The sequence below is a fragment of the Diplotaxodon limnothrissa genome, linkage group LG18 (assembly GCF_057381915.1).
Source record: "Diplotaxodon limnothrissa isolate DT_005_m linkage group LG18, D_limnothrissa_male_GT1.1, whole genome shotgun sequence".
Classification (NCBI taxonomy): Eukaryota; Metazoa; Chordata; class Actinopteri; order Cichliformes; family Cichlidae; genus Diplotaxodon; species Diplotaxodon limnothrissa.
This window is the reverse complement of record NC_140613.1, coordinates 19,809,835-19,823,716: the sequence shown is the minus strand read 5'-3', so window position 1 is coordinate 19,823,716 and position 13,882 is coordinate 19,809,835. Positions and strand designations below refer to the sequence as shown.

At 41.0% G+C, this 13,882-nt stretch overlaps 1 protein-coding gene across 2 annotated transcripts in view; it reads right to left on the bottom strand.

Moving 5' to 3' along the window:
• fgf12a (fibroblast growth factor 12a) overlaps positions 1-13,564 on the bottom strand; it is a 30,976-nt gene extending 17,412 nt beyond the window's left edge. Inside the window, exon 1 of one of the 2 annotated variants that reach the window (XM_085376929.1) lies at positions 13,495-13,564. In XM_085376929.1, coding sequence (XP_085233055.1) covers positions 13,495-13,513 — 19 coding nt within the window. In that variant the 5' untranslated portion in view covers positions 13,514-13,564. Of the gene's footprint in view, positions 1-6,132; positions 6,224-13,494 lie in introns of those variants that run through there. The other variant, XM_085376928.1, reaches the window with a different exon arrangement.
• Between the last annotated feature and the right edge of the window lie 318 nt (positions 13,565-13,882).

Genomic DNA, 13,882 nt, shown 5'->3' with positions numbered 1-13,882 from the left:
TTTCTAAGTTGATGCTGCTGCGTGCCATAGACGAGAGCGCTTCAGGTATTCCAGGTGAACAGCGCCGCGGCTGACGAGCACGACATCGTTTTCCTCATCCGCACACCAGCCTACCCTCTGGGTTCCTGACGCCTTTCGATAAGCATTAAACCCAAACCCAGGGGCACTGCTCGTGCGTGGAGAAGACTACTAACTTTTTCTTTCCGTAATGATCTTTTTACTCCATGCTCAAAGAGAAGTCCGCTGCCGGTCCAGGATGCGGTGTAGGAGCCCGTGTATGTGAACCAGTCTCCGGTTCCGTCGATGGCACCGCTTAAATGCAGTCGGGGAAAAAATGGAATCGGCGAGCAGAGGCTACTCTGCAAGGATGCTGCAGAGATGTAATTTAAGCCTGCAGGCAGTGATTCCCGTCTGAAAAGCAACAATTAGTTGAGGCGAACACACGCCGGAGTGCTTTTCATTGTAGCGCACAAATAATAAAGTGACCTAAGCATTATTTCCAGCGAGTCCCGAATGAATACTGTATGTATGTGCGAGTGAATGGTGGCGGTCCACAGCTTCTCTCTCTCTCTCCCTGCCTCCCTCCCTCTCTCCCTCCCTCTCTCTCGATCTCCCTCTCTGTCTCTCTCACCCCTTGTCTCCCTCTCCAACTCTTTTAACGCAATCATACGTGATTGAGGTTAGTATTAGTAATTCCCAGGAGTTGCACGGGACAAATGAATGATCCCAATCTCGAAAATTTGCGAATATTGGAATTTGTATTGCAAAATGTAAACTTAAAAGGGGGGAGGGGCTGGGTGTTTTTTCTTCTTCTTCCCTTTGAGAAATGGATGCGCGTGCACGTGCGTCCTTTTGGATTATGTGCGCGTTCAAACTGGGGCGACTCATCTCACAACTGTCTCTTTTAATTACACTTCAAATCCGAAGTTGCAAAGCAGTTTGAAAATGCGAGAAGGCTGCATGAAACTGCAAACTGCATACAAAGTTGATTCTTAATCAGCTTTGGCTTATACTACACGGCATTCTTGCCCTCACAGCTTATAGGCCTATCAAAGAGATAGGAGCACACATTTTATTTTGTAAAGAAAACAGTGGCCACGCAAAGAGCATGTTAAGTCTGGCTTAAAGGATCAACCGCAACAGGGTCCAACACGCAGAGTATGAGCAGGAAACACACACATTCAGGCAAAACTCAAGATCCACACAGTGACACAACAGATGGATTCATGTGATGGAAGTGAAAGTACAGCCCCAATGAACACAAATGACAACAATCAACAAATAACACTGTGACACTAAAGCTTTGAACTGCCTTCAAACACATCTTGGCCCCTCAGTTCGTGTGAAAGCATCGTGAGAGCACCCTGTAGGCCTATTCTGTGTTTCCATCTGACTAGGAACAATTGCAAACCAATTGATTGTTTCTCTGCGGCTGTCTTCAGCACAATTAAGAGGACGAGGATCACTGTAGCAGTAAAGGTAAATCAATGTAAAACGCACCAGCCAGAATAACCTGCAGGCATGATGGACATCATGTTTATGTGCCTCTGGTTTCATTCCTTTTGTTGCATGGCTAAGGAGAACACAACACAGCACAGCACAGATGCATTCTGTGTTAGGAAAAACACACGTGTCTTTAGCAGCATCCCCGTGATGAAAGGGCATGAAACATTTAGAGGCTTTTTCTAGGACTTGGTTTGACATTCTCTCACCAAACTGAATCTGTAGAGACAGCAAGACGAGGAAAGAGGAGAGACCGAGCGAAAGACGGAGAGAGATTTTCTTTTGCCGGCTATTGTCTGTCCCTTTTATGTAAGATTTGGATAAAATGGATGAAGGAATGTGAATGTGAAGTGCTGATACCCGCGTCAGTCATTTGCATTTTTCTAAAGTATCTGCGAGAGAGAGAGAGAGAGAAAAGACTGATAGAGAGAGAAAGGGAGATGGAGGGCAGATAAAATCTTACATACTAAGATAGGCAAGGAAAGAAAGTTAGGAACCGAGGCTTGGATTCAATCAGATTCTAAATCAAAAACCTTTTGTATTCCTATTGAGTTGCCAGTGAGTGATAGATATTAATTTGACACTGCAGTATAAAAAAATAATAATAATAGTCTCAATACAACATTCATCACTTTGGATGTGATATACTGCGCGCTTCTAAGAAAGAAAAAACAGAGCTTGTGGTTCCGAGTACAAAGTGAGTTTTCTCAGAAATGGGAGGGAGCTCGTGCGCACCACAGACATGGACATACGTCTTTGTCGGGGAAAGATAAAGTATTCCCTAATGAGGATCTGTTTGGCTTCCTCCTTCTACCAGAGACAATTAATGTTCCCTTCACTCCAGAAACGATACATCCAAAATCAGTGAAACACTGCTGTTATGAAACACACTGCAGATAGTACAGAGTAATAATTTAAATTGACATTTCAAGTGATTTTGACTCTGAAGATTGGCTGTCATGGTTACAGAGACTGTGTGAGTTTGTTATTATTGTCAAATGTTCTTCTTTTTTTTCTTGGTTAAATAATATGAACATTAAGGGCAAAAATGGAAGCAAGTATGCTGAGGATGCATTTGGAGCATTTATCTTTTAAAAAGATGTTTTATGTGAGACTTTCTCATTAAATGTACAAATTTAACTGTGATGAATCAATTCAGTGAACAGAAATAAACCACAGCCAGAGTCTCTGGCCTTGCCAGAGGTGCAGCTTGTTCAGAGAAACATTTTTTTGTATATCTGCTGCCCCCTTGTGGAGAATAAATGAACCACAACCACTTTGGAGAGAAACTACTTTCACTGTTTCCTATCTCTGAAGTTTGTCACTTCTCTGTGTCCTTGAGATACCTCACAGATCTGTTGACTCACAATAGCTAGAACTGGTTGTCATAGCGTAATGTCATGCCAGCTCCTCGAGAAGCGCAGAGTAGAAACGTGAGAGAATATGAGACATTCTGTGACTCAAAATGCTGCTTAAAAACTTCTACTACATAAACAACATGAATCAACATGAAAAGGAGATAAAAGCCCGAGTCGTACGGCTGAACAAAACAATCAGATTCTAATTTTAATCACATCTAGTGCAGCAAAATATGAGACAAAGTCTAGATTCCTGCATCTCGCTCCGATAAATCGAGTCATGTCTGTATGTGTGATGTGCGTTTGTCCGCGTGTGTGTGTGTTCACATTTCTAGTCAAATCATCATCCAGTTGACTGCAAACATGGTGTGTATATTGCTGGGGAGGAAAGGAAATGCAGCACTAAGTTTAAGAGGGTTTCCTGTTTCTAAGCTGTTGGTCAGCAGAGCCTGTTGCACATGGAGCTAGGCATTACAGTAAGATGATGGTGTTAAGCTAACACACAGAGTCAGGCAACCACTCACATTCACGCATATGTCCAATTTAGAACCTCCAGTTCATCAACAAGCATGTATTTGGACTGTTTAGGAGGCGAGAGAGAATCCATAAAGGCACATGGGCAACCATGCAAAGTCAACACAAAAAAACAAAGCAGTGGATTCAAACCTAGAATGTTTTTCATTGTATTTATTTAGTGTTTTTGATTGATTTGCAATTTTGTTGTGCAACACTGTGCCGAAGATTAAAATTCATCTTGAATCTTTTAATAAACTTTCCACTGACCGTGACGTCTGCCTTGGAAACTAATACACGAAGGAATCTCTGTATGTGTGTGTGTGTCAGCTCTTTAGCCAATCGTGTTCTTGTACGTCCTCTACCATTACTGCTGCATTCAGGAGGTCACAATCCTCTGTGACCTTAGCAGTTCAAGTTCAAATTATATATATACATCGGCATTTGCTATGAGTGTTAAACCTAATGTTACAAAACATTATATACTGACATTAGAAAAAGAACTTTAACCTAAACCTGATGTTATATTCATCAGTTACTGAAAACTGACCAAGTGGCAAATATAAAGTGCTGCTGGGTCTGTTAGCATTGCTAGTATGACACCCACCACACAGTATCCTGTACCTGCCACACATTAACCACAATACTGGGGCTCTAGGTGCTCCTGACATCTGGCGTCCTTCTACTGTGCCGTGGAACCCTTACTGATATATTTTACCCACTGCTCCTATTTCAATATATCGGCTGCTGCGACATTATTATGGGACATTATAAACCGTTCATATTTAATGCAGTAGTTTGCAGTAGTTTACAACACCCGAGTGTGTTTGTTTTGTTCACACCATAGCCCTAAGCAGCACACTTCCAAGACTGGAGACAAAGAGGGAAAACTTTAACACCACAAAAGCCAGGTGCAAATCTGATACTACAAAGGAAAGCAGGTGCAAACATTTAAGCCTGCTCACACACACATAGTTCACCAGAAGTCCCTACGGGGTGAATTTTGCGCCTAAAAAATGAAGTGTTTAATACTTCACTTCCTGCTCCTTGTTGCTTCCATGATCTTATACTGTTCAGACTGTAGGAGAGAATGATGCAATGAGATTGCCATGCAAAATGCAGACTTTGGCAACTTTGTATAGAAAGTTAAATCAATTAAATGGCTTTGTTTCACTTTCTATGGACAATGTTTTTGAGTTATTCTGAAGTTATCAGAGAGAAAAATGGGGAAAAAATGCTGCCAGCATGGCAGCATCACTCAAAACTCATACTTCCCTTATATTTTAGCTGTAATTGGAAATGAAACTGTCTGAGCCATACCACCATAATAATATAAATACAGAAAATCAAACATTAACCTTCAAAATGATTGAAAAAGTCCAAGGTTTAAACAAACTATTTATCTGAAGCAATTTGATCTTATAACGATCCTTAACTCAATCCACACAGTCATGCTTCGCAGCACATGGGTGTCATTTCAACACCCATGTGCTGACTCATAAAGTTTTGATTGAGGTCAAAGGGTTCATCTAACAGTGAGCACAGATGCAGAATAAGGACTGATAGTGCTTCATATCCGAGTCCTACAGATCCCAGGGTGCATGCTGCTTTTGGTCCAACTACCTCAGAGGAATCAACTGTGCTTAATGGAGTTTCTAATTGTCTGCCCTGAATTTCCAAACTGCTCCAGCTGAGAGCCTACGTACTGCAAGTGACAAGAGGAGGTGTTGCATTTGTTTCCCAGTAACAAAAAAAAACTTCTGGTTTGCACTGGCAATACTGGGGAATTCTCCACGCCTATGGAGACAGTAGATCTGTGTTATGAATGAACAACAGCAGCATTGCAGTGAATTGCCTGAGACATGACTAGAGGACATGGCAGGGATCTTAGGCTTGTTGCCAAAGACTGATAAGTGGTGGCTGTGTGTGGGCTTGTGTGTGTGCTTATGCATGTCATTGCAGTTTTGTATCCTCAAGTGGTCTTTTTTATATATACAAATTCTAAGCTGCATAGGTTTCGTTAAAAAAAAAAAAGCTGTATACATATCTATTAAAGTAGTTAAAGCTACAGTGGTACTTTTGGGGACTTTCAGAGGGGTCTTCGAATTTAATTTAATTAGGCCTAACCTCATACCAAAAAACATGTACCAGTGAAGCGCAGAGGGAGTTGAGTAGTTTTAAACTGAGTTTGTACTGTATCTAATTGTACAAAATGCAATCAACCAACCAACCAATCAATCAATGTGGCTTGGCATATACAAAAAAAAGAAAGAAAAAAAACTCTGACTGGAACAGGAGCCTTTCTGTTGTGGCGCTATCCGTGGTGCTGGTCGTTTGGGGCCCTGAAGGAGCGCTGCTTCTCCAGGCCCCTGAACTTTAATGACTTGATCCCTGCATTATCCATTTTTGGCCCGCTTCAGTTGCACCACTAGAAACAAATATAGCACGGGCTTGTACAGTATCAGGACCCCTCTCCTCTCCAGAGTAGTGCGACTTACAGCTGACTGCCAGCAGCTATCCCCGACGGCCGAAGACTGCACAGAAAACTCAGGACAGACGCGAGGAGCACAAGGAGAGCCTCCCTCCACTGCAGACTCGGAAGATGTTACTCACACACACTCTGGTGTTTAATAAAACCACTCATCCCCTCCTCCCCTTCTCTATAAATCCCCCCTTTCCTTTCCCTTTCCCCTTTTCTTTTATCACTCAAGAGAGAAAGCATGCAAAGCAAAGACAGCTATAATGCTATGTCTCTCACCGTTGGTGATTGTGGTCGACTTCGATCGTTGTCCACAGAAACACTGCAGCATATGCGCTCCTTTCTGAAGGAATGGCCTCAGAATCCTCATTGATTTGGGTTGATGGGAGCCTTCCTCAATCCAAACAATCGGACAACGCTATCACAACACAGCAGGGTCAGGCAGCATAGCGTAGCCAGCCAGCCAGCCTTTCTCTACTGGCTCTCACAGCAGCCCCTCAAAACGCCGGAAGGGCACAGTCTGCAGGACAAATTACGCTAAAACGAGGCATCTTGAGTGATTCCCCCCTCTCTCGCTCTCTCTAACCCTCTAACTCTCTCTGTCTTTCCTCTTCTTGTCCACCGACGGTCATTCGCGTTCACGGCACACTCCTCTTCCGCCACAGCAGGCAACGCAAGGACGTTACAATGTGCTCTTAATTGTACACCCCCCTCCTCCTCCTGCCTCCGCGTCTTTACCAGCAGCGGACGTAATAGCAGAAAAGGAGATGGGAAGGGGGAGAGAGAGAGTGAAGATTGAAAGAGAGAAAGAGAGAGAGAGCGCACGCCAAAGTTAAACTGCAGGGGTAAGTGGCAGGCCACGAGTGAGGTAATGCGGAGCTGACAGCTAAAAAGCGACAAAGGCTGCACGATCCGAAGCTTTGGCCGCACAGATGTTGGACTCCGAGAGCCAGTAGTTTTCCTCTTTCTTTTTTTTACCCCCTTCTACGTTTTCACAAATCACCGGGAAGAAGCGGACAACGTCAGCTGCAGGCCATCGCTTTGAAGTCAATGATGTTTTGCGATGCGTGAGAGTAGCAGAAAGTTTATGGCTCAGTCACTGCTTATGAAAGAGTGAGTAACGGTAAATGACTGGTTCGTATATAGCGCCTTTCTACTCTTCTGAGCACTCAAAGCGCATTCACACCCATTAGCACAAGCACATTTTTCTAAGTGCTTTCTAGCTAACATTCACACACATTTATACACCGGAGAGCAATTTGGGGTTAGTATCTTGCTAGGGACTAGGGGAAGCCGGGAATCAAACCACCAACCTTGCGATCAGTAGATGACCTGCCTGAGCTACAGCCACCCCAACAATGGCCACCGAAGTGTCCTTCCAAGTGCGGCAGCAGTGCGTTTGTTATTTCGCTAAATTCCATATATGGATTTGATATAGATCAGCATATACGCTTTAAGCTGATCATGACTTTGTGAAAAGTGTAAATCTTTCTCCTGAATGCAACAGGAACAGTGTGCAGAAACAACGAGAGCAAGAACAATAGAAGTAACCAGTTTGGTTTCGCTACAGCACTTTGCGTGGAAGATCTCGGAGTCCCACTGCGTCTTTTGTTAATGCGTGAAAGTGAAAAGTCAGCTGCTAAATCAGGGAAAGTCAATTCCAGGATGAGGATTTGTTGGAACATCACAGTGTGGCGTAAATGCGGTCCCGAACTGAATTAGGTACTTGCAATACTGGACAGTGGAGTTGTGACTCTATAAAAAGCCTTTGCATATATTTTATATCACACTATATCTCCAGATGACACTCACCGTGTGCACTTCAAGCTCTAATGACCTTAAAATGTGTTTTCAGTTATGACTCACTATCCAAACGAGAAGGTTCACGATCTCATTACGCATTTTGACCCATGATGACTAGAGCGCTATGTGCCATTTTCAACACCAGGTGGTGCCATAGCATAAACCATTAAAATTAAAGCGAGCATATCCAAGTAGAAGAGAGTTGCCTATAGATACTCAAATTGCTAAAACATTAACACTAGATTTGCACAAGACAAAACAAATTAAAGAGGATGCTGGGTTTTATTTTATTTTTCCAAGTCACCAGTCAGCCAAACAAACACTATGCCAATCTCTGCCGTCTCATTCAGCACACTGCTAAAAAGTACTTTACAGTATATACTGCAACATTTTACTATATTTCAAAACCTAATTCTTGTGCTCATGTGACATTGCACCACAAGGACAATGAGATATATGATTACAGCTACCATGGGAACATTCCCTCGCTATGTAAAATCTACACAATGAACATAACAGGACGTTATAGGTCAGCAAAATGCCTCAACAACAGCATCCACATGCAAATAAGGAAAGGTCAGAGAGGAATAAAGAGAGAATGGGTAGAGGGTGCAGGGAGCTGGCATCAGACCCAGAGTTACAGACTTGGTGATGGTGCTGTACTGTACACTCAGCTTTCACTATACTGTACCACTGCAGAGTCAATCGCTAGTTGCTAAAGAGCCAAAGAAGGTATGAGGGGAGGAATAGAGATGAAACGGGGGCTATAGCGCAGAGGGAACGTGAAGTGACAAAAACGCACTGTAGTTGAGGCAACACTTTAGCATCCAAACAAAATCTATTACTAATTATGCTAATTAAAAATGTAGTTTTAGTTTTAATGTGTTTGTCCCAGGGACAAAATTGTGGAACATTTTCATTTATTAGCATCAATTTTATTTAAAAATGGACAAAACAATCACAATGACAGTCACTTAATGATGGGAGGACTTAGTGTGCCTGATTATTACTCACAAAGTAAATAAGCACTGATCTATTCCATTTCGTTAATATGACACAAGAGTTATAGCACCATGCTTCTGACACGGCATGAGATTTGTATGATAAGCTCTAATAAATATCTCATAAATGCTATGGTTTTATGGAATTCTGATATGTTTATTTACAGTCAGTTCCCTGCTACGGCTATGCTTAGTTGGTTATCATTCCATTCATTTATTGGCATTAATGTAAATATGTTCAAAGTTTTTGATACTTCACACCCTGAAATTTGCTGTCAGTTTTGATGTTTGCTTTACTTGTTTAAATCACCTGATCATCAATCTGACAGCAGTAAAACTGTCATTATCATAAGACCTGTTGTTTACAGACCTTTCAGTTTAATTTTAAAGCTTCAAAAAGAGAAAATGTGTACATTGTTTACATTTCACTTGTTCCCAATCCAACCCAGGCACTGACTGGAGAGCTCAAAGATAGAGTCGAGCCTTACAAACTTAAAAAATCCACATAAACTGGATTGTCCTACAACACATGTTGAAGTGTTTGCTTTAGTAGGATTCTTATAAAACAACAGAGCTTGTTTCTCCTCGTTTCTCCCCTAAAAAGCCCAGGAGATGTGCAAAAAAAGTGTCCTGGTTGAAGAAGACATGGAGGCAAAAAAAAGTTAAATAATCAAACTGAAAGAGATGGCAAGCTGATGGCAAGGAAAGAAACAAACAGCACAGCACAGACACTGGTCACTAAACAAAAGCATAAGTTAAAAAGTGTAAACTACCAAAAACATGCTCCTCTCCACAACATAGGAGTAAATATCCAGAACACACAGCTCACACGTGGCAAACCAAAGAGGATCTCTGACACTGCAGCGCTCCTCACTCTGGCCTTAAGTACAGCTGTGCAGAAGGGCAGTACCTATGGCAGGACAGGTGGTAGGACACACCCATGGAGGCAGACATCACAGCATGTCTAGCTGTGGCCATAACACTCCTTCCCTGAAACCACTGGATGAAGTCTTCCACCGAACCACTTAACAAATTTCTGAAGATATCACTGCAGTGGTGAAAATGAGCACAAGAATGCATCTGTGTGTGTTACTTCATAAGTTTTTGAGATATTTAGCATCTTAGTTGGGTTTAGCTTAGTAATAACCAAATCACATGGGCTTTACAGCTTTAGATCATCTTTATTTCTATTAAAAAATATGAATCCTTTAATAAAGACAGGGCCTAGCATTGAATGACCATTGATTATAACAGAACAAAGACATTAAAAAATAAATTAGTAAATACATTAACCAAAGGCTTAAACCCTTTTACATCTGAATATGAGCAAGAGGTGTCTATATTACATTTAAGTACAGAGTTTAGTGCAACAAATAAATCCCTGTTTAAAATTACTGCAAGGATGACTCAGTTGTTTATAAGTGTTTGCAGCAAAGCTGCCCACAGCGGGGCATGATGGATGATGGATGAGAAAAACATTTCAAAACATATGAAAAATCCACTTAGTTATTTAATACTTGGTGCACAAAGGTCATGTTAAGGCATCAAACACCTGGGTCTTCATTTGACAATTTTAAATGGTTGTCTTATCAGAATTAAGTTGTGACCAGTGATATTAAATATTTTAGCCTGTTTAGTAAAAATCACATTCTCTTTTGTACACATTCAACATTTTCACTAGCATTCCAACAATCTAGTTTTTACTTTAGTGCAATACAAAATATGCCATCAACTGTGAGTAGATATGTCAGCCATGCACAATTAGGCCACTAAGCATCCTCAGAAACAGAAAACTGTGGTGTGGCACTATGACACAGGACACACCACCTTGAGCTTATTGCATGTATCATTTTATAGGCCTATATAAACTGATAAAGTAGTTTGCAAGTCTGCTTGGTACAAAAGCACAGTTACAACTAGTACTACTACTAGAAGGCTAGCCTTATTAGCAGTGCTAACACTCATCTAAACGAAGAGAACAATCAAAAACCTTCCATCACAAATAGTGAAGTTCTTGACTTTCCTTAAAATTCATATGCCATAAATAAAGCTAATGTTGCCAGTTCTGTATTAACTGAAATTCAAATTTTACTTCCAGTGCATCATATGTGCTTTAGTTATTTGGAAATGTAATGGACGCTTCAAATCAAACTCGGTCTATCTGTATTTAATTTTCATTTTGAAGTAGAAATTAAGGCTTTTACTTGCTTTTAAAATATCATATAAATAGTCAGCAGTGATGCATAATATAGTGTAATATCGTACATCTTTGGCTGAGGGTAAATAATAATAGCATATATGTTGTTTTTGTAAGCTGCTTTGACAGCAACACAATAACTTTATTCTACCAGACAAAACTTTTGCATAAACTACAGATGCCAATAAATCATTTCTGTGTGGAAATCTATTGCCATCTCTATAGTTAAATATTACAACAATATTTATTAATGGGCAGTTAAAATAACCTATACAAAGATAAACAGTCACAGATTTGAGAAGATATTTAAATGCACAAAACCCCAGAGTCACTGCTGATGGTTATTACTGTTTGCTGAAATTCTAGTATTCTGCAAAGCTTAAAGAAACAGTGCTTTTTAAATCAACACTGTTTCAAAACTGTTTATGGTTGCAACAAGTAATGCTGCCAAACACCTTTCTGCTGAATGACAAGTGTGCAAACTTGAGGTTAGCGGCTCAATTTGACCGTAGGACAACAACAACACACTTGTGGCAGATTGCACAGAGATAACTGAGATTTTTGTATTTATTCATTATTATTTCTTTATTTAATTACAGGCATGTGGGTGGCAATCACTCAAAGCCGCCTATTGTTTTCAGCTTTGCGTTGATTGTTTTGGTCACATCTACAGCAAATTAACACCCACCAAAGCATCCATGTAAACGCAATCATCAGCATAAAACAACATTTTTATACAAGCACCATACTTAAGTTGAGGAACCGTGAGCTGATGTTCTACTTTATATGAGATCACACTTCAGGGAATCAACCCATGCCATGCACAGAGAGAAACGACAATAGCATCCAACACATGTCAGCATAAAAAACTACAACCAAACAATGCAATCACTTAATTTAGTAATAAACCAGTGATGAGAGGTGATGCATCTGAAAACAGTGACAGTTCAAACTACACTTCCACAGATTTAGTACATATGCACAGGAAAAACTTCAATTGAGAGGTTGGTGGTGGTTGTAACTGCTTCGTTAGGTGATAAACACTAGAGATCCCAGAGTGGGTTGAAAAAGGTTTATACCAGAATCGGTCTAGCAAAGACTCTAGTTCGACCCACTGGACAGCTTTGGAAAATATGAAGGAGAATATAAATTTTTGTCTTTAAACATTAAATATAATAGATTTTACAGACATTCATAATACACCAGTGTAATCAAGTGCTAGATAAACCATTACATGAGAGAAACAAGCCTGTATTTCCTGTATCTACTACAAAAAATAAATATTTTTTACGGTGTGTCACCAGTAAAATAAAGAAATAAAATAGGACATTTTCTGCAAGTTAACAAATAACTTTCACTATCTTTCATTTATTTTAAAAATGTAAGCCCAAAGACTTGTGCTGACAGATTTCTTTCAATAATTACAGCAGCATATCTTTGCCAAGTAAAAGAACCTCACACTTCGTTTTCTTATATTGATTTTTACCGTTTTGGCCAACTTAAAAACAAAGTAGGCTGTTTGTGGCCCACGATGTAAGATTAGTTTAATATCCGTGCTCCAAATGATGTAAGTGGAATCTAAACTGTGCACTTGGCATGAAACCTGCTTTTCCCCACTACTTTTATAGGCTTTTTTGCTATGTTACCACACTTTGCTTTGGAACAACTCTGAGCGAAACAGGCCAATGTGACCCTGCCTGAAGGTTACCCTACTTAAACAAGGGCACTCTGTCCCTAATCCAAATGTATTTTACACAGGGAACACCCCCCTTTGTGCTTTAACCCCCATGTGTCTTAAAAAAAACTAAAAAAAAAAAACCTCCACAACATAAAGACAATGAAGCACATCACTGTTTAGAGTGAAACGCCTTTAAGGACATCTAGCTTTTCAGGGAGCAGACTCAGCATCCAGCAGGTGTAAACTGCAGCCTCTCTACCCATTACTGGTAAAGTTGAAAAGCTTTGTCAACAACACGCATGCTAATCGTTCAGGGAACACTGCCGCCGCTGCACGGAGAACAGCAGAGCAGTCGTTTCACCGCAAAAAAAAAAGTGGAGAGGCAGCAGTTTTTGTCTAAATCAGCTGACAGCACTGACAGAGTAAAGACGCTATAGGAGAAGGGAGACCAAACCTTTTACCATGCGCAGCAGCCTGCTTGAAAACAACCAAAGCCTAATGTAATATTTACACTGGTTCTATAAATGTATATGTGCACTGCATATGTGATTTGCAGTCCTTATAATGTTAAATTATGACCAGTGCTGGGGAGTTTAGGGTGCACACTGGGGTTGCAGAGTGTATGCTTGGGGTGACAAAACTATAAGAGGCAGTAGACTGAGCGAGAGAGTCTGGATACAGCAGCAGTAGCAGCATCGCCCTGCAGCACTGAACCATGTGGTGAGGATGTGTGGTTGGTTATGGCGTGTGCAGGATATCTTGCGCATCCACTGGGTCAAATTCGTGCCCATATTCAAAAAGTGTATTTTTTTTCCTTTTTTTTAGAGTTTTTGTTTGGCTTTTTCTGACGTTGCGCAGTCCGTGCTTAAATAGTCAAATCCATTAAACACTGCGTCTGAACAACTACCCAAGCAAAATGTGCTAGTAAATTATTCATAAAGAAGCACGTGGAAGTTTCTTACCGGCGTTTTTGTCACCCATGTCCTCTTGTGGTGCCGAAGTTGGATACTGCCGATGCGGACTATGCGTTCGCCGCGTGCGCGCTCTCTTCTTCCGTCAGGACAGCTGAGAAGAGGGAGGCAAGTTGGTTGTTTCAAGTAAGCCTAATATTATTTTCAACTGTATTTTTTTTTCTTTTTCCCCCCAAATGAGATCCTTCTAGGACCCCTACTTGGCCGGAGACACACCGAGTGCAGAGCTCTCGAGTGAGCTCACACATTGGTGCTTCTGAGAGTTTCTGAGTAAGGTGGACTGGTGGCTCAGGTAAAGAGTGAGTGAGGGAGGGGGCGGGACTTTTCAGGAGGAGATGCAGAGTGTGCATTGTGCCTTGATGCAGAAATGATTTGGCAT